Source organism: Typopeltis vanoorti, chromosome 24 (genome assembly GCF_054136105.1).
Source record: "Typopeltis vanoorti isolate ZY-2024b chromosome 24, IOZ_Tvanoo_1.0, whole genome shotgun sequence".
Classification (NCBI taxonomy): Eukaryota; Metazoa; Arthropoda; class Arachnida; order Uropygi; family Thelyphonidae; genus Typopeltis; species Typopeltis vanoorti.
In genome coordinates this window covers 9705610-9727171 of record NC_143572.1, presented here as the reverse complement: position 1 = coordinate 9727171, position 21562 = coordinate 9705610, and the positions used below count along the sequence as shown (strand labels likewise).

Here is a 21562-nt window from a genome sequence, read left to right as displayed (position 1 = left end):
TGAAATTGACAAGGTTATCTCAGCCCCATCAAAGAATGGTTTGGGGATCAGAATTCAGGTCTGCCGAGGTTGCTGCTCTGTGGATTGCAATGCTTTCTTTGGTATAAGATTAATCAAGTTAGAAGGATGAATGTAATGTACTATTGTTAGCACAACTGTCTATTGAAACAATGGTCAACTGGAGCAGATCACTGATGTACAGAAGAAAGAGCATGGGATGAGAGGACAAAACCTTGTGAAACCCCAGCATTAGTTACACAGTTAGAAGATGGAGAATTGTCCATCATTATGCACAATTTGCATCCAGTAAGAAAACTGGCAGCCCAGTTGAATTCTTGGGACAGATTGAATGACAGGAGCTTACTTAACAGACCTGGTCGAAAGCCTTGGAGATATCAAGTGCAGCTACTTGGGATTTGCCAAACTTTTCCATGGTACTTATCCAGAGGTGAGCAGATTCCCTGTTGAATGGCAATGGCAGAATCCATACTGGCAGTCATTTATTAGCAGGGTGCTTTCAAGGAATGTATGAGTTGGGTGTTTTTGGTTTTCTCTCCATTACTTTCGAAAGGACTGAGGTGTGTGTGTGTGTGTGTGTGTGTGTGTGTGTGTGTGTGTGTGTGTGTGTGTGTGTGAGAGGGAGGGAGGGGAGAGAGATATTGGGCAGCAGTTTGATGGTAAGGATTTGTCACCATTCTTGGAAAAAGGTTGGATGTGGGCTAATTTCCAGGGTATAGGGCATATGCCAGTGGAGTAAGAGAACATAAAGGGGTAACATAGAGTACGATTCAATTATGGAGTGCAAATCTTCAGGAGAAATGGAGGAATATCATCAGGTCCAAGGGACTTGATCTAATTTGCACAGGGTTTTTTTTTTTTTATCACTTTCTGGTGAAAGGTCAGAGGAAGCAATGAGTGTTGGGTGTTAGAAATGGTTGGAGGCAGGCATTTGAGGAAATGTATTGATGCCAGGAGACTGGCTTTTTTCTATGGGTGATACAATAGATTTATCTGGGTGAAGTAGTGGTAGGAGCAATGTTGGGCAAAAGTTGCAGCCAACTACCTGACAAGAGACCAAAATGCATTGCTGCTGCCATTTGGGCATGATGCAAGTTTCCTGCTTTAGGTTCTTTGGAAATTTTTTTTTTTTTTTTTTTCATGCATTGATGGTTTTCTTGCAACTGTTTCAGGCTTTGGTGTAAATAGTAAGGAATATTTGTTCCTCACTGCTTACACAAGTGAAGAAGATGGTGTTCTTGATGATAGCCAGTTCAGTATGCTTGGTTCATTTGTACAACCCTGTTGCATTTTTTGTAGAACTTAAGCTTAATTAAGGGATGGCAATTGGGATGAAAGCAATAGTCCAAATGAAAGGAAATAAGGCAAAGAAAGAGCAGAGGTCATCCCCCCCCCACATTCTTATAATGCCAGATGACTCTTGGTTGAGAATCATTGTGTGGATGAAGAGATAAGCACAAGAGTGTGGTCTGAATTACCTAAGGGAGATACAAGCTTCATAGTACATTTGGAGGAATCATTAGTAAGGAAGAGGTCCAGAGTGTTTGGTGTTATCTAGTAGTCTGGTGGGCATGTGAACAATTTGTGTAAGGTCATTTGTGATGGCAAATGTTTCAACATATCTACCTGATTGGTCTGCGCAGTTAGAAAAGGAAAACCAGTTGGTATTGTGAATGTTAAAATTGTTGAGTAAGATAAACTTACTATTACGAAAGTTGGACTGAAGGGCATCAACTTTCAAGGAGAGGAAGTTGAAGAGTTCAGAGTGGTTGGTGACATTGGGAGAGTGATACAGACAGCATATAAATTTGATAGAGTAGGACAGAGAAATTTTTGGCCAAAGCAGATTGTAATTAGGAGATTCTAAGTTGAATGCTCTCTGGTATTGTATGCACAAATACCACAGTTGAGCTGAAAGGAGTCAAAGACTGTATATTTGGGAAAGTTGAGATGGGTAGTGCTTGGAGAGGGTGAAATTTTGGTATCTGTAAGGAAAAAAAGTAGGTGGGTTTTTTTTCATACTGGAAGTGATAGTGGACACAGCTGAAGTTGGATCTGAGACTACATATATTTGTAAAGTGGTTGGGTCATACTTATTCTTTATGCATACTTTGGTTTTCAAGTTGGCTATTAACAGCACGCAATTTCTGCAATAGTATTCCTCTTCTGTAGTCAATGTTCTCTGTTTTGTCACCTTTGTCATTTTTCTTCCAGCTGTTGAGGAGGAGGCACAGTGGGCAGAAGAAAGGCTGGTTCAAATTCATGAGAAGTCTATATGCCGATTCATCAAATTTTATACAGTGAACATGTGACCACTCGCAACAAAAAATCACAGAGAAGGAGTTTTTCCAGTGTCTGTGATAATCAACAGCACCACTGGATTTATCAGTGCTGTGTTAGCTATGCTCAGAACGCTGTTGTCATTAGGCTTTGTTGCTACCATCTCTGAATTTTACGTTATGCACTAACAAGCACTTGCACATGGCTGATATATGATTAAAAAAGACTTATGAGAAACTTAGAGTACTTACAGGTTTTTTAGTGATATTAATCCTTTTTAAGAACTGGTGCGATGGTCTTACTTGGTGAAATTTATATAGGAAATCACTTTTTCAATTGGTAATTTCTAATATTATAAACTTAATCATAGTATTCTGAATATCGCTCAAGGATAGATATCAGAAATTGGATGATGATTTTGCTATTCTTATGTCATACATTATGGTCATAAGAAACAGGTGTGCTGTGTATTACAATATAAAGTCATATTTAAGTATCACTTTAATACTTTAATAAATAAGGACTACTGAACAAACTCCTATAAACAATTTTACATACATTTTATTTTACTTCATACATTTGTATGAAGTAAAATAAAATGAAAAAAAAAAATTAACATTTAGATAGACTTCAGAATACAATTGTAGTAATAACTAGCTTGTAAAAATACTTTTATAAGATAAAAAGTTTTAAATTAGATTTTAGAAATTTATGCAGATTGTGATGATCTGGTATAAGAATAAAGTTATGAATGAACATAAAATGCCAACTATCAAAAAATTTAAAAACATACTATAATAAAACTTTACTACCTTCAATAAGAATCTGTTCATTTTCTTCAATGTTCAACTGTTCTAAGGTTAAATCTTCATCCTCCATAAGAATTAAGTTACTCTATAAAGATATGCAGAAGTAAAAGGAAAAAATGTTATAAAATAAAAGTTCAAGTAGGATTTACTCTAATCATATATATTCTTGCATAATTACAGTTTAGGGTGAACAAGTTTTACTTATAATCATTCTTCACTTCATTTGTGTACATTATATATATTATATACAGCTAAGTTGACTAGTATTTCATATCCAGAAGTTAATTTTGCTTTCATTAGCTATACATGAAAGAGACAAACAATTGGAGAAAGCCTGAGCGACTCAGTAACTGCATTGGCAGTCGTGTATGAGCTGCACTGTATGGCTTGCACTACTGCTCGTCATACTACAAGCCATAGAATGCAGCTCAGCAGTATTGATACTGCATTCGATTTGGATCTGAATAGAGACAATACAGAAGAGATAAAAAGAAAGAAAAAAAAAGCAGCACTGGATCCAAGGTGATTCTGATCTTGAAATATGTTTGTGTAGAATAATAAGAAATCACAGTACTCTGTGCATGTAGTAAAGTGCTGCTGATAGACTGGTGACAGAGTATGAAACTTCCTTAGCTCACACAGTGAGAGGTAGCATACAATGCCCATGACTGAATATTTTTGAGTGTAGCTAATAATACTGTCTACAGTAATGCCAAGGTTTCGATAATATCTTTCACATGATACCAATATGACAAATAGCAAGCAGACATGCTGTATTCAGGTAGAAAATTCTGCTCATCTCTTCTCCATGATGAGAGAAAAATTTTAGTTCACAAATTAATAAAGGGGAAGGAGAGTTTTCAGCTTAATTGCCAGTTTTAATTAGAATTACTGAGAAAAAAATCATTCCACCAGAAACTTGTCTGTCTCCAGAAAGAAAATAAAGGATTAATGTTATATAATTGATTTTTGAAAAATGTCGTTAAAATGGATGTAACTTTAGTTAATGTTATAATGTAAAGTTGACTTTGGCAATATTACATAATGGTGGCAAAAAAAAACGTGGACTTGCAAATATACATAGTTCAAGTACTACGTTATATTCTGGCCAATACCAGTAAATCTGAAGCTGACACATGTATGTGAAGATTGAAGAAAGTGAGTGGTAAGGAAGAAACTGTCCAACATGCAATGATGACCAAAGAGGAAGCCGACAATCCAATCACAACAGACAAGTGGGAGACCATATGTGGTATTGTGGAGTATCTGATTAATTTCATTCAGATACAACAGTTCCCCCCCCCCCCCCCCCCCCAAATAGCTAACCTTTACATGGAAGACTTTGAGCAACGAGCTCTAGATTCAGCCAGCCTAAAGTCTGGCTCAGATATGTCAATGATATTTTTGCCATTTGGCTCCACAGCTGCAAAACATTAAATACATTCCTTAGCCACCTGAACAAACAACACAAATGTATCCAATTTACCATTGAAATCGAAAACAACAACTCTCTTCCTTTTCTAGACACACTCGTCACACATCTTGCTCAGATTGTCTCTCCTTTTCTATCTACCACAAACCTACACACACAGGCCAATACATAACAAAAATTCATACCACCACCCAACACAAAAACTAGGAGTCATCAGCACCCTCAAACCCAGAGCACTAACAATTTGCTCGAATGAACAAGCTCTGAAGCAAGAATTTGAAATCATTAACCAAATATTTGTAAAAAATGGCTACAATAAAAAAACAGTTCACAAAATCCTCCATAAAATACCACTAAAAAACAAAAAAGATTACCAGAATGCCATAGCCATACCCTATGTTAGAGGCATTTCAGAAAAAATAGACAGAACACTACATAAATACAACATCAAGACTACTTTCAAACCTCCAACAAATTAAGAAATTTACTCAGTTCTTCCAAAGATCCTCTTCCATACCTGGCCCACCCAGGGGTTTGCAAAATCCAATGTACATGCAACCTACCCTACATAGAGGAAACAGGATGCATGATCCTAATTAGAAAAGACAAACACAACAATACATTAAATATCCACATTGTGGTAAAACAAGCCTATCAGACCACACACTCCAAACATACCATAGAATAGACTGGAAAGGCACCAAGTCCCTACACCGCATCAAAACTGGTTTGAGAGAAAATTCAAAGAAGCCATGTGAAATGCTAAAACACTATCGAAACCTTGAACAAAAATGATGGATTAATCATTCCATGAATGTGGAGGACCCATATGCAACCCTCTATAGCAACCAGAACAAGTCCAGAAGAAAATCTCAATACAAGAGGATTTTAGAAATTTTAATGTAGTTCTGTTTTTAATTTATTGTAATTTAATTTTAATTTATTTTTATATTTATTGGTTTAAAATTTTTTTAAAAATCTATATCTATCTATTTTTTTAAATTTAATATATTAATTTAGTTTTTTTTCACAAGAGGTCAAGCTAGTTAAAAGATTAACCAGCAGATTCATTTTACCTTTGTAAAGTGTAGTGGCATGTAACTTATATCTTATACATATGTATTTTCCTGAGGATGACCTAAAATCGAAACATCGATTGTTACTTTCCTAATATTAAATAAAGTAATTATTTTAACACATGTGGTGTGTCTCCATAAATTCTTAATTATGAATGCTGACCACTGTGTAATAACCTTAAAAGAAAGAATGTTTTTTTATTATTATTTTATTTTATTTTTTTATAGGTGACTGATATGTTAAGAAGTCCTAATAAATGGAATTGGAAATAAATGGGCTAAGTGAACATCCCCCCCCCCCCCCCCCCGCGCCATTTATTGCAGGATGATATGTGCTTTTAATACTCTCTTGCAAGAATTTAATGGTATAATTAAATTCACTTGTCTGTTTCCAGAAAGAAAATGAAGGATAATGTTATGTAATTGATTTTGAAAAATGTTAGAAAAGGGCACTCTACAATGGATGCAGCTTTCTGTTTAAAATTACTTATAGAAAAAAAGAGAATTTAATTTGGAAACTCATCTTTTGTTTATAGATTACAAAAAAGCATTTGACAAAGTAAAAAGATACATACTGTTTGGTATATTACAAAGAATAAATATACCTAATATTTTACTACATGCAATATTGAATATACATAAAGATAATGAAATAAAAATAAATGAAAAGTTGTCTGAAAAACAATCTATAAACCAAGGAGTACGACAGGGATGCCCTCTGTCTCCAACACTTTTCAATATTTACATTAATGAAATATTAATATAGTGGAACACCTTAAACAATCAAGGTATAGAAATTTCCCGGAATACAAAATAAATACGCTATTATTTGCAGATGATCAGGTAATAATATCAGATAAGGAAGACAATTTACAAAGAGCAATATACAATTTAAACATTACAGTAGAACAGTTTGGAATGAAAATTTCCATAGGTAAAACTAAAACAATGGCATCATCATCATCATCATCATCAAATTCCTGCCATGTACCCTCAAGGGGTGTACAGGATATGACAGTACTACATGAAAAAATTACATCATTACTAACTTCCTATCTACAATTTTCCTCCAAATCAGTCTGTTACTTGTCAAGACTCCAACATTATCAGATCTTATATTTCTATCGTCTAAGGCACTTTGTACCGTATCAATCCACCTATATCTTGGTCTTCCTCTGGGTTGTTTTCCTGCCAACCTGGCAGAGAACACTTGTTTTGCTAATCTTTCCTCTCCCATTCTATTTAAGTGACCATACCATCTGAGATTAGCTCTCCTAACGCATTACTGGATGCTGCCAATGTCAAGTTCTTTCCTAATATCCTCATTTTTAATATGATATTGCCATTGATGCCATCTGTTCACGCCTCTAATCTTTCTCAGGACTCTCATATCTGCGGTCTCTAGTCTTTGGTCAAGTGTTTTACTTCTGACCCAGCTCTCAGATCCATAAGTTAAAATTGGTTTGAACACAGTCTTGTATACAGCTAATTTAGTGTTCCGACTAATTTCTTTCTTATTCCATATGAATTTATTCAATTGACTTCCCACGATACCAGCTTTGCTGATTCTGTTGTCTATTTCTATATTTAGTTTACCATCTTCAGTAAAAATTGTGCCTAAGTAGCTGAAATGTTTTACTTGATCCACAGGTTCTCCATTCACAACACAGTTGACATTTTCAATGATTCTGCCTATTTTCATTGTCTTTGTCTTTTTATTGCTGACCTTCATACCATATCTATTACAACAGCTATTCAATTTAGTCAGAGAATCTTGCAGACTTGTAGCGGATTTATTTAGAAGTATAACATCATCCGCATAAAGCAAAGAGCTGACATTAACATCTCCAATTTTGATATCAGGTTTAATACCACATTCCTTCATAATGTGATCCATATAGATAATGAATAACAGAGGGGATAATGTACATCCTTGTCTCACACCAGATTTAACATTAAACCATCTTCCTGTACTTCCTTCAATTCTAACTGCTGACTCACAACTCAAATAAAGACTAAGTATTGCTTGATATAATGCCCCATTGACACCATATAACTGCAGCGTATTGAATAGCTTCTCTCTTGGCACCTTGTCATATGCCTTTTCCAAATCGACAAAACTTAAATACAGATCTTTGTTATATTCCCATGCTTTCTCGACTATTTGTCGTAAAGTGAAGATCTGATCCTGACAGCCTCTATTTGGCCTGAATCCAGCTTGTTCTTCACCAAGCTTTTCTTCCACAATTCTTCTCAACCGTTTCTCAAGTATACTTGCATAGATCTTGCCAGGAACACTCAGTAGGGAAATACCTCTGTAATTCTCACATTCAGTTTTATTTCCCTTTTTATATATGGGTACTATGAGAGCTCTACTCCAATCATCGGGAATTCGTCCCTCTGTCCAGGCTTTCTGAACTATGCAGTGCAGCCACTGTAAGACTCTTATACCACCATACTTCAGCATTTCTGGTCGAATATCATCTACTCCAGCTGCCTTTCCACATTTCAAGCCTTTGATGGATTTTTCTACTTCAGGTATGGATATGTATTCCTGACTGCATGCCTGGTCAGTGTTTTTTATCACTGTGCTGTCATCACTGTTTGTTTCATTTAGCAGTTTTTCAAAGTAATTACTCCATACTTCAAGGATATCTTATTCTCCTCTTTTCATTTCACCTTTATCATCTCTAATTCTTTTTACAGCACTCTTTCCTCCATTCCTAAGCTTCTTCAACAACCTCCAGAATATTTTGCCACCTTCTTGATATTTATTTTCTATATTCTTGCCAAAGTCCTCCCATGACTTTTGTTTAGCTAGTTTTACACACTGTTTAGCTTTCTTACATTTGTCTCTGTATTCTGTAAGAGTAAAAGCTGACTTATTTGCCAGGAACTTTTGATATGCTTTTTTCTTTTCCTTCACTGCCTCTTTAACTTCCTGTGTCCCAGGGAGTTCTGATTTTTTTTTATCCTTGCACACAATCTCAACCACATGCCTCTCTGGCAGAATCAATCAATGTTTCCTTCAGAGTTTGCCACTGAATCTCCAAGGTTTGATTCCTGTTCTCAAACTCTTTCATTTTCTTTTCAATAATCTTTGTGTATTTTAGTCTACAGTTCACATCTGAGAGTGCTCAACTTTTATTCGCTTTAAAACTTTCTTACATGTTATTCTTCTCAATATGAAATTCAATTTTATCCTGCTCAAGACTAAATAGTGATCACTTCCAATTTCAAATCCTCTGTACACTCTGGTGTCCTGCACCAGGGAGAAAACATCACTATCAACAATGACATAGTCAATGAGACTTTTCTTATTCCTAGCCTCTTCTCTCCATGTGAATTTGTGCACATTTTTATGTTGGAACATGGTGTTAGTAATAACCAGTCCATGTCCTGAGCAGAAATCCAACAGATATTTGCCATTATTATTAGCTTTGCTCTTTTCTCCAAATTTTCCCAAAATATTTTTGTATGTCTCACAATCATTTCCTACTCTACTATTTAGATTCCCAACAAGGACCAACTTTTCCTTTTTCATTGTGTCAGTTTGTTTTTCTAAAGCCTCAAAAAATTCCTCCACTTCTACCTTAGTAGAACCTTCTGTGGGACCATAGGCACAAATAAGTCTCATTGTCCAGTTCCCCATTCTCATATTTGCCCACATTACTCTACTTGAGACTGACTGCCATTCAAGAAGATTAGCCTCGTATTTTGTGCTGAATACTATGGCTACTCCTTCTTTTCCGTGATTGTCATTGCCTGAATATAACATTTTGTATTTATTGCTCAGAAAGATCTCACCAGTTTTGGTCTTTTTTGTTTCAGTCACCCCTATTATGTCGATCTGGTACTTATCTAATTCCTCAGCTAGCTCCATTTCTTTGCCATTCAGGCTTCTTACGTTGATAGTACCGATCTTTAACTCTGGTGATGTTGAGTTGGGGTTTGTTTTCAGATTTGTTCCAGTAGCTGACTTTTCACTGTTCGCCCTGGTTCCCTGGCGAAAACAACGGGAGCCTTGTTTAACCGGGCGACGCCCCAGCCGGCATGAAATTTTGTCATGTTATACCATCATTTTTTATTTTGGTTTAACCAATAAGAATACAATTTGGTCGGCTAAATCCCAAATTGCCAGCCCATCCTCGTTCGTTCAGTATCAAAGTAGATACCCAACAGGGTGCACCACGAGAAGGTGAGGATTGGACATTAGGTCAGAAGCCCTGGTCGGTTCTCCGCATTCCTTTAAAGGCTATGTGGAGGTCTCCTCTCAGTTATACAGCTTTGACCCTTAAGCACCCCTATTTTGTGGCATTTTGTGGACAAACTCCAGTTAGAAGCAAAATAGTTATTAGTAATAAAATAATAGAACAGAAAAATACTTTCAGTTATCTTAGATGTGAAATATCATATGAAGGAGAAAAAGAAAAAATTAAAAACTTCAAAATTTTCACAGATTATAGGCCTGATAAATAGAACACTCAACCCAAATATAGTACAAAAAGAAACACACTTGAAAATATACAATACTTTAGCAGTGCCCACATTGTTATATGGCAGTGAAATTTGGGTAATAAATAAACAAAATTAACAAAGAATAAAAACAAGTGAAATGAGATTTATGAGAACTGCAAAATACACACTAAAAACTAAAAACACTAAAAGGAACGAAGACATCTTAAAAGAACGAAAAAGAAAATCAATAGAAGAAAAACTAAACAATTATAAACAAAAATGGATTGAACATGTAAACTGAATGGCTAACACCCGACATCCTAAACAAATACTAAAATATAAGCCAATTGGAAAGAGAAGCAGAGTAAACCTCAAAAAAGGATATTGGATGGATAATGAGACTGGAACAGACAAATATGGTCTATACCCGTAATTAGTGTTATAATGCTGAAAAATGTTGTTGTTAAAAATGGATGTAACTTTAGTTAATGTTATAATGTTCGTGGTTCTGACATGCATGCTGCATTCTGGCCAATACCAGCAAGTTTGAAGCTGGCACGTGCATGTGAAGATTGAGAAAGAGAGAGTAGACAGGAAGAAACATGGCTGAGTAATATGTGATTACGGGAAGTCATAACTGAAGATTCATCTGAAAGTAGTTATTTCTTTCAAGAGATAAGCAACCACCAGAAAATAATCTAGAAGCAGGCCTTGAATACTGTTTTGTTATGGCAAGGTAATGTGTGGTGACAGGTACCCATTTTGATAGAAGAAAGGGTTATAGGAATGTATTCGGTACTATGGATTTATCTGGAAGTAATTATTCCCATCAAACGATGTGCGAGTACCAGAAAAAGGCCTATCTGGAATTATATATTAATTTATATTAATTATTCCCATCAAACAATGTGCGAGTACCAGAAAAAGGCATAGAATATAGTTTTCGTTGTAAGAAATAATGATAGCTTTGGCTACTATTTGTATACAAATAAGCCTGAGTTTGTTCCTGGCAATAGATGAAATGAAGATGGAACATTTTCTCTTGCAGGAAGCTGCATGTTTCTTCTGAACAGTCTTTCTCGTAATAGTATGTGCATTACAGAATACTGAAGACAACTATTATTCAGACAAGGATAGGAAATGAATCAAGTAATCAAGATTACGTTTATGGAACTGTAAAGCAACAGTTTAATGTATTTTGTCTTCATGTTTAACTTTCTGGAGTAAGGTTAATATTCCTGAGAATAATTTTTACTCAAACTACAGAAGTAAAACGTTCTCCTTATTTTGTAAAGAGTATTAACTGTGTACTAGAGTGAGAAAATTTTCTCATTTGAACTGATTATATTAAAATGCAATGGCTGTTAATCTCAGAGTGGATTACTAAAAGAATGTGTTTCATTTATTTCTTGTTTACTGACTGTAGTAAAAAGCTATAGTTATTTAATTCTAGAGAGGATTAGTACAGGAATTTGTTTCCTTTGTATTATTTATTGTTGGAATTTTTTAAAATTCCTGAGTTTAAATTCATGCTGGTGCATGTGTGAGAGAGAAAGTGTATTCTCTTACAGTTTTCTTATGTAAATAATTATGTTTGTATATTTATTTAATTAAACATTGTTTCTTTTGTATCATACTTTTTCCTGTCTTAACTTAAAGATAAAGATAAGTGAATGTAATATATGAGTTTTATCAGTTTGGGGAAAACTAGAAGTGTTTTCAAGGTAGATGAATATATCAGAAGGAAACCAAAGACACCTAAATGATATTCATGGTACAGATGGGGGGAGGAGCCGATGGCAAAATTCACCAAACACCTTGGAAATAACAAGGACAATCATGTGAGTTTCTCCAAAGTTTTCTTTGGCTTGTGTCCAAAGGCTATTAAAGGTAGCTAGATTTACCATGGAAAAAGAGTGACAGAATCCATACTGGTGATGACTAAGTAATCAGTAAGTCTGCAAGGTAGTGTTACTTGCCTTCTCCATTACTTTCAAGAGAAATGTCTTTCTTCCATGCTCTTGGGTAGATGCCATTGATTACAAAAGATTACAGAGGCAACATACAATGGATTTTAATTCTGAATACAAGTCTTTAGAAAAATTCAACGGCTACATCTGGACCTGGAGACATATTAGGATTCTATATTATGGAAAATTTTTCTTGTGTCTTTCTGACAAAAAATCAAAGGAGGCATGTGGTCAATTGTTCAAGGTGAAGTGGCAGGTAATTTTCCTTAGTCTATATATTATGAATTGGAAGATACAATGGCATAGTCAGAAGAGACTAGAAGATCAACTGTCTTCTTGTCCCTCACTAACTACCACGAGTATGAGAAATTTTTTTTTTTTTTAAACAGATATTTCAGGCTGTATTGCAGCTAAGTTTGAAGTACTGATTTTTTTACTTTAACCACTGTTTTCTTATCTAGGAATGCTTGTAAGATACACACTTGTAATACACATTTGTAAGAGAACCAAAAAAGGAAACGTTTTTCCCATTTTTCTAATAGGTAAAATAGGTATAATTTTTCCTATTAGAAAAATATTCAATACATCATATGATGTATCAGGATCATTTGGTAAGTTTAATTTACTTTCAGTGGATACTGAAGTATTCATTATTTTCTATGCAAGTGTCTGGTGGTTTATCATTAAGTAATATCCTTGCTATAATTTTTGTGATGTGTGGGTTCATTCAAAAAATGGTTTTGTTCTCATTGATCAAAACCATTTTTGGAGTTGTTTCTGGAATGAGACAGTTTGCGACTGATGTGCTCAATAGAGTACTCACAATCATCAAGTTTAGGTATGATAAAATTATCAGATGGTGGAATAGATATATGTGCTTGAGATGCTATTGACATCTTCTTAGCTTCCACCTTCTAGAAATGCATATGAGGATCTCAAGACAGGTGTGGCTAACTTCCTTTTTGCATCCTGATATTTTTTTTTCTGCTTTAATTTTTGTATTTTTTTCATCTTTCCATTTCTGACATGCATAGGAGCAAGATGGATGATCTTCCTGATAGTCAACACATTTAGCTTTCTTTGCAGAGCAAGATTTGTTAACATGCTCTTTACTACCACATTGGGCACAAGTGAGAGAGCCATGACAGGCAGTCTGGGCATGTCCATAATTCTGACATTTAAGACATCTTAGTGGATTAGGGATGAATAGTCTAATAGGACAGTTGAGATACCTTGCTTTTACAGATGTTGGAGACTTATATATATCAAAAGTAAGGACGATGTTCCTGATTAGAACCAGATGACTATCCCTATATATCAGGATATACTTGAAACCTGTCACTCCTTGATCTTTAACATAGAACATATCTCATCAGGAACATTAAGGAGATCCTATTCTGATACCACTCATCTACTCTTCTGAGGTGTTACTGTGATTGGAATTCCAGCCATTGATGTTACTCTCAGGAGTTTTTCAAAATGTTGTTGACATGATATTTCCACAAGGATACCACCAGAGCATAGTTTCTTAACAGCTTTGGGAGATACTGCCAGTCCCAAACCATTTTTAATAAAGAAAGGTGACATTTTCCCATTTGGCTTTTTATCTGCTATATGGATGATCAGAAACAGTGGTACAATGATACTGGTATCACATACCTTTTGTTTCTTACTTCTGTTACCAAATGATGTATCTATAGTATCAGTACCTGGATGATGATGAGGCCGAATGAACTCTTTCCACTTCCATCTGTCCCTGGAGAGTCCGAACAATTCTGTCCAGTTTGGTGTTGCTTTTTATGATTTGGTTTTCAGATCCTCTTTTATTTTGTCTATCCATCTAATTCTGGGTTGCCCTTTGGATCTTTTACCTTCCATCGCTATATTCAGGGATTTAGATGGTAATCTTTCTGTGCCCATTCTGGTCACATGGCCAAACCATTGCAGTCTTCTTTATTGAATTTTGTCTATTATTGTTATTTCTATCTTATTGGGACCTTATTAGGGCCAAGAAACACTTGACGATGAAGAATTCATGCTCAAGGGGTTTGTTGTTCAGTGCCAGAGCTCTCCGCTCACTATAGGCCATCCAGGATAGCTTGTCTTGCTAAAGATAAGGCCAAAGTAGTTCAAGACTACAAGGTACATCTTTTCTAGATGTCCATGGGTCACCCCACATGACAAATGTGGTGGCAGGACATATGATCCCAGTGAGGGTGGGCTGAAAGAAAAGAAAAAGAGATCTCCCAGTACTATCACTGTGAGGTTCCCCTCTACCATGAAAAGGTGCCTCGTGGAGAAGGATAATGGCAGGAAGTGTTCTCTCTTCAGATTTTACAGTTAATGCATGTGTTCTTCAGGGTTTTGTTATTTCACCCACCCTCTGCCTCATATACAAACAACCTTCTCTCACCGACTTCAAATCCTGTTCACAGTTTTGCAGATAACAGAGCTCATTACTCATTCTACTCACCTTGTAGTATTCAACATCTCAAGCTTCATGAACACAGTATAGGTGAGTAGTCTTGAAACTACTTAGGTAAAAAAGGTATAAGACAACAACAAACTATGAATGTAATGCAGTTGTTCAGGAAAGATTACTGTGTAAGTTAGCCTAAGAAGAAAAATCTGTTCATGCCTGGAGAGTTGACCATTTATAAAATACAGGTGAAATGAAATGAGATCTTTCTTGTGAGAAACAAGACAGAATTGTGTTTTTATTGCAGCAAAGTTGTCCAAGTCTCATTGGAAAATGGTAAAAAGATCATGTACATGCATGCAATTTATGTTATTGATGCTCTTGTTGCTTGGAATATTTAAACATTACAAGGTTTATGAAATGCAGAAGAAGAATGGAGCACACTGTCATCAACAAACTTTGGACATCATTTGAGGTTAGTGTGTGAAGGTAATTATGTAGAGGAGGAAGAGTGTGAATGAAATTACAAAGTCGTAGGATAGTTTTTGCTGTTCAGATTTCCCTGCCACTGCATATTATCTGGTTGTTCTCTGTATGACAAATAGTGAATGACCAGATACTATAAACAAAGGAACAGAATGACACAGTGATCAAAGTGAGCACTGGCTGAGGAGGGAAAGGGTTAATTACAGCTCTTGCTGCAATTTAGCCCCCCCCCCACACACACACCAATATATGAAAGAATCTACAATTCTTCATTTTTTTTATGCAAAGCCCATCCACAATAAGGATTTTTTCCATTTTTATTAATTTTTAAAATAATAATATATATATTTTTTTAATTGGGTCCAGAAAGCCTGCTTTAGAGATGAAATATGGAACTTTTCAAGCAACTGCAGGCTTCCACTAAGTGGGGCAGTAGTCTCACACCAGATGATGAAATTCATTTACTACTCAAAGACATCACAAATATTCATGTCTATGGTGGATTCGAACTCAGGTCATGTTGATTGGTTAACTGAAATGCATATGCCTGGGAGGTCAATATCTCTTGATTTTACTTTTACTAGTTTGATTGGAATTATGGCTAAAGCAATGAAGGCTATGAGGCTAGTGTATCACATGTTCTCCAGCTGACATACCTGTTTTGATGTAGGGTGAAGAACTTTACATTTCAGAAAGAGAAACCCTGCCACTTTGGGGAAAATTAAACCTAAGACCTTCCATCTAAAGAATAAATGCCATGTCATCTTCATAACAGCAACAAAAATGCTCAACGTTTACTTATGTTTTAGTCAAAAACAACACAGTAAACAATATCATCATGTCACATATATATACTCATACATATACCCGAGTGAAAAGCAGTGTTACAAACAAAAGCAGAACAAATCAAATGGAAGCAAATAGTTTTCAAAATGGATCACTAGGTAGAAGCATAGTCTAGGATGATGAGGATGATGGTACCTATAGTACATGCATAAATGTTTTGCAGCTGTTTTCAGAAGTCCAAAATGGCAACTATTTGTAAGGAGTTTACAACTATTGAACAACGTGCTGTCTCTTCTGAGTAAAAGGACTTCCTGCAAGGGACATTCATAAAGAAACATCAATAACTGGCAAACATATGCTGACTATTTTTGGGATTCCCTAGAATACTGCTGGCTTATTTTCAGAAGCATGGTAAAAATCTGCATGCCACATCATACTGTGAAATTTTACTGAAGCTTCAGGATGCAGTTTACAGAAAATATCCAGTCCTATTGACAAGAAGAGTATTGCTTCTGGATGACAATGCAAGATCTCATATAACTATAGGAACCTTGAAGAAAATTAAAGAATTTCAGTCAGAACTCCTTCAGCATCTTCCTTGCAGATGTGACCTCACCTCAAGTGACTTTCACCTGTTTGTCCTGCTATTTGTCATCAATCTACTTTGATGGCAAACATTTTGCTGATGATTAGGAGGCTGAAAATGAGGGTTAGCAGGGAAAATGTGGGGTCGACTAAGACAACAAACAGCAGAATTCTGTTGCTGGTTTTGAAGGACTGATAAAGTGATGATACCAGCATATGAATGCTGAAGAGGATTATGTAAAGAAAAATAAGGGTTATTCTGAGGTTTGTATTTCATTTTTTATAACCATTTGTAACTTACAACTTCTCGTATATAAAGGAACATCGTGGTTACAGAGATGCTTGCCTTTTCACTTTGATGCTTTAGCCAAAAACAAGGTGGGAAATGGGAATACAAATACCTTTAGGACAAATAAAAAAAAGGGAGTACACTAAATTTCCAAGTGCTTCCATTCATAAATCAATAAAAACAATGTTGTAGCAAAGAAAATGAATAATAATCATCTTATGATGGAAGACAATGGCACAAAGGAATTTTAAATTAAAACTACTTGATCATTATCATCAAATTCCTGATATGTACCCTCAGAAGGTTTACAGGATATTATGATAGTACTACATTTATACCATTACTAACAACCAATCAACAATTTCCCCCTCAAAATTACTCTATCAAGATTCCAACATTATTGGATTTTATATTTCAGTCTTCTAAAGCACTTTTTTACAATCCACCTACACCTTGGTTTTTTCCCACCAGGTCTTTTTCTTGCCAACCTGTCAAAGAACACTTGTTCTGCTAATCTTTCCTCTCCAATTCTATTTAAGTGACCATGCCATTTGAGATTAGCTCTGCTAACAAATTTCTAAATGTTAACAATGGCAGGTTCTTTCCTAATATATTCTAATTTCTAAAGAGATATTGCCATTGATGACATCTGTTCACTCCACTAATCTTTTTCTAAAATTAAAGCTCCCAAGGTTTTATTTTCTTAGTTTAACCCTTTATCCAAGTGTAACAAACAAAGTTTGCATAGGAAGTTTCTTAGCATCTTTAATTTATAGTATAACCAAATGAAAAAACTATCAACATCTATCTCTAATCAAGAATATTTTACTAATAAGGTGTGATACCTTTTGTTTACTTGTATATGGAAATATGACTTCTGCATTATTTCAACCTTGGTATTACTTGTGGTTCTGGATGCTCATTGATTGCTGTAGTTAAGGTATTCCAAGAGAAAAAGGATACTGGGCAGAACAGTAGGTGTCAGGCCAATGGTGGGAATCCACATATCACTAATGCTTGGTGACCGTAAGTTGTCCTGCCTTGTGAAGTATAAAAATTAAAGATTGTGAAATGGCTGGCATGGAATTTAACTATGGAGATGAATGGTGGTCTTTCCTAGACCACAGTCCAATGTACTCACTTCTGTATAGGTTTCTGAAGTAAATGCTCAGTCAAGTTACCAATGCATCTAGAGTCTGCACAAAAGAAATGTTGCTGAAAAACTGAAGACTGAAAAAAAAGGGCCTTTTCAAATGACGCTAATTTCCAGGTTTGCTGTGTACGTGGAGGATTAGACAAAAGCCAGAGGAATGGTACACCTGATGTCAAGGTCTAGGAGAAACATGTGGCAGCATTATGGTATGATGATTATTCTGCCTGGAAATCTTTGCAGATTATTATTATTATCATCATCATCCAGGCCTCCATGGAGTCAAAAGACTCATCATGGAAGGTCATTTTTAGGAAACACAAAGTTTATCATACCACTCCTTGAACCCATTGACTCTCTCAGGCAATGCATTCCAAGGTTCAACCATCCTCCACACAAAGAAACCACTCATTACCCTCTTGCACACAGCCTCATTTCTTAACTTCCAGGGATGGTCCCTTGTCATCGCTCCTTCCCGCCGTTCCACCAAGTGAAAGAACTCTCCAATGTCTACCCTGTAACTGCCTCTCAACAGTTTAAAAGTCTCGATCATATCACCTCTCCTTCTTCTATCCACCAAACTCTGCAGTCCACATTCCCTCAGTCGATCCTCATAACTCATATTGTACAGTCCTGAAACCATTTCTGTTATCTGCCTCTGTACCCTTTCCACAGTCAATTTATCCCCTTCAAATCCTGGGGACCAAATCTGAGAACAATAGTCTAAGTGTGGTCTTATACAACGGAATGATAACTCTTTTATCTCTGCAGGTCAGTGTCCGTCTCAGTATTGCAGCAATCCTCTGAGTTACCATCACCACCTTCGCAATATGCTCCATGAATTTCAGTTTTCTATCAATCATCACCCCCAGATCTTGTCTCCGCTACCTCCTCCAATCGAGTATGCATCCTCCCATTGATGGATCCCAAACCTCAAGACTTTACATTTTGCTGCAATGAACTGACATCCCCATTCATTTGCCCATCTGTCTAGTTTATTCAAATCCTCTTGTAGGACTGCCACATCTGCACTATTACTAATAACCCTTCCCAGCTTCACATCATCTGAAAACAACTGAATGTCCCCTTGCAATCCATTGACAATATCATTGATATAAAGGTTGAACAATACAGGTCCCAGTACTGAGCCCTGTGGAACCCCACTTGTAACCTTCTGCTTCCTTGATATTGCCCCACCATACACAACTCTCTGATACCTATCAGTCAACCAATCCTGAAGCCATTTGACTAACCTGACATTTAAACCCACTTGCTGCAACTTAAATATCAGCTTATCATGTGGCAGCCTGTCAAACGCTTTTGCAAAATCCAAAAAAAATGGCAGTAATGCCTTTCCCTCATCAACTGCTCTTGTCACTTTATTATAAAAGACAATCATATTACCAAAGCAAGAGCACCCCTTAACAAATCCATGTTGATTCTCACAGATGACATTACCCTCATCTGCCTAATGCTGTATATACTCCCTCACTAATTTCTCCAAGACCTTAAGGTACCAAACACACTTGTGGTGACTGTGCTCCCAGATGGTACTGATGTATTCTAGCACAGTGTTTCTCAACCTGTGGTCCGCAACAATGGGTCAGGTGGTCCACAGGCAGACTTAAATTAATTAAATATATATATATATTTTTTAATTATCTAAACAAATTAAAATTGAATAAGTAAGTAAAAATTATTGAAATCAAATGGAGACTTAAAAAACAACAACAAATATTGTCAGAATGTTCAAAGGCGGAAGCAATAAAACTATATTGTTGTTCACTTCACCTTTTTTATTATTCGTCATTCTGCCACTAAATTTGTAGTGGCAGAATGACATTAATAAAAGAGAGGTGAAGTGAACAATAATATAGTTTTATTGCTTCCACCTTCCCTTGCTGTTTTGTCAGATTTGAAGTGAATATGTGTTATCCACATTTCAACCAATTGCTTGTTGTTTATTGATTTTTATTATTGAAGGTTCCCTCCTTCAACCAAGGCTCAGTTTATCTTGAGAAGTGCTAAGTGATACTTGGACAAAGTGTGTCCTGAGTTAACCCCAGTATTATATATTTATATATTTTTTGGAAAAGTGGCTTAGAACTAGGACTTTGAAAAGAAGGGCAAATGAAACAGGTGATGCTAACCCTAATTTTGATACACGTGTTGTAACAGCGAGTAAATCTGATACTATTAAAGAAGAAACAAGCAGTTCAAAGAAAAAATACAGTAGGAAATATAACAGTTCATGTATATTATTTCTGGGAAAACTCCCATGTTACTCCTCTTTATAAACTATTATGATTAGAGCTATTTTGCCTGCTTCAGTTTAGGAGTACCCCTGTTTAAATGTCATTGGCTGTTTACTCATGGATTCTTAGGGCATTATGAGTGTAGATGTACTAAAAAGTATATGTAGCCTAAGGAATAGAAAATTGCACATACCTTTTTCTGGGTGTTGTGGCTTTTCCTCAGTCTGCGATGTCAAAAACTGCAGAGTGTGTGTGTGTGTTGGGGGTAGGCAGTTTGGTAGAATAAGTTAGAAAAAACCCGGGTTTTTTTCGTAACATATAGAAACATATACTTTTATATAGAGTGGGGAAAAAATGAAAGGGTTAATTTTTTTAAAATAGGGAGGGGAAAGGGGAAAGGTGGTTGACGGGGTGTGGACCGTTTCGACTATTCGTGGTTGTCATCTGAACACATTGGGAAAGTGGAAGCTATGTCAGGTCGGGTGAGTGCTTCTGCTTTAGAGGTGTTTGTGTTGTCTCCTATTGGTCGGGGTTGTGACCTCAATTTTATGTTGTGAAGCTTCCAAACCTCGGAGATTATGTAGGGCCTGTGTACGTTGATAGAGTTCGCGTCACACTTTATAGCTATTGTTTCCGATATTCTGAGCATTGTTTTGTTGTCTTGTCTGTCTATTATGATGGCCTTGTCTATCTGCGGGGTGTGTTTTTGTTCAAGGGCGTGAACAGCTATTTCCGTTTTTCCTGTGTTTTGTATACGATTTTTCTTTTTGATGTTGCGTTTGTTAGTGTTTAAATGTTCTGGAATAGGGATGTTACAGTCACGGAAGTGTTCTTGTAGTCTTGCCCATAAAGACCTGATGGTGGAACCTGTGTAGGTGATGTCACAGTCTTTTTGGCAGGGAAATTTATAGACTACATTGTGCTGTTCAAATATTTCTTTTTGTGTGTGAGGTTTGGTGGATTTTAGGAGGTTTGCCAGTTTTTGGCTAGTGGTGAATACCAGTTTGTAGTCAGTATGTTTGAAGATGTATTTATAGGCTTTGTATGTGTTTTGGGTGTATGGTAGTTTGATAATTTTTTGTGTAGGGAAGTTTGTTTTGGTACTTGGGTTGTTTTGGCGGTTTTTTGCCGTCTTGTTTGCGTAGTTAATCAGTTGTGTAGGATAGTTGCGATTTAAGAAGATCTGTGTTAGTTTTTTTATTTCAGCGTTTAGGCTATTTTGATTGGTTGAAAATTTGTAAGCATTTATGAATTGTGATAAGATGACGGATTTTTTAACAGAATACGGATGGTATGAGTGAAAATGGAGGTAGTTTCCGATGTGTGAGGGTTTGTGGTATATTTTCGTGGCTATTTTGTTGTGTGTTCTGGTTAATGTCAAGTTTAAGAAGTTGATGGATTTGTTCTGTTCGGTTTCTGTGGTGAATTTTAATCTGTTGCTGTAGCTGTTTAGGGATGTTTTTAAGGTGGTGATGTGTGTGGGATTACCAATGCACAGAATATCGTCTACGTATCTGCCATAAAAGGTGATGCCGGGGGGAAGGGAAGG

General features: G+C 36.0%; 1 protein-coding gene across 2 annotated transcripts in view; it reads right to left on the bottom strand.

Annotated features, from left to right (window-relative positions):
• Usp32 (Ubiquitin specific protease 32) overlaps positions 1-21562 on the bottom strand; it is an 808142-nt gene that overhangs the window by 353544 nt on the left and 433036 nt on the right. For both annotated transcript variants that reach the window (XM_090413901.1, XM_090413902.1), the window contains exon 18: positions 3111-3192. In XM_090413901.1, the coding sequence (XP_090270027.1) occupies positions 3111-3192 (82 nt within the window). The remainder of the gene's footprint in view (positions 1-3110; positions 3193-21562) is intronic.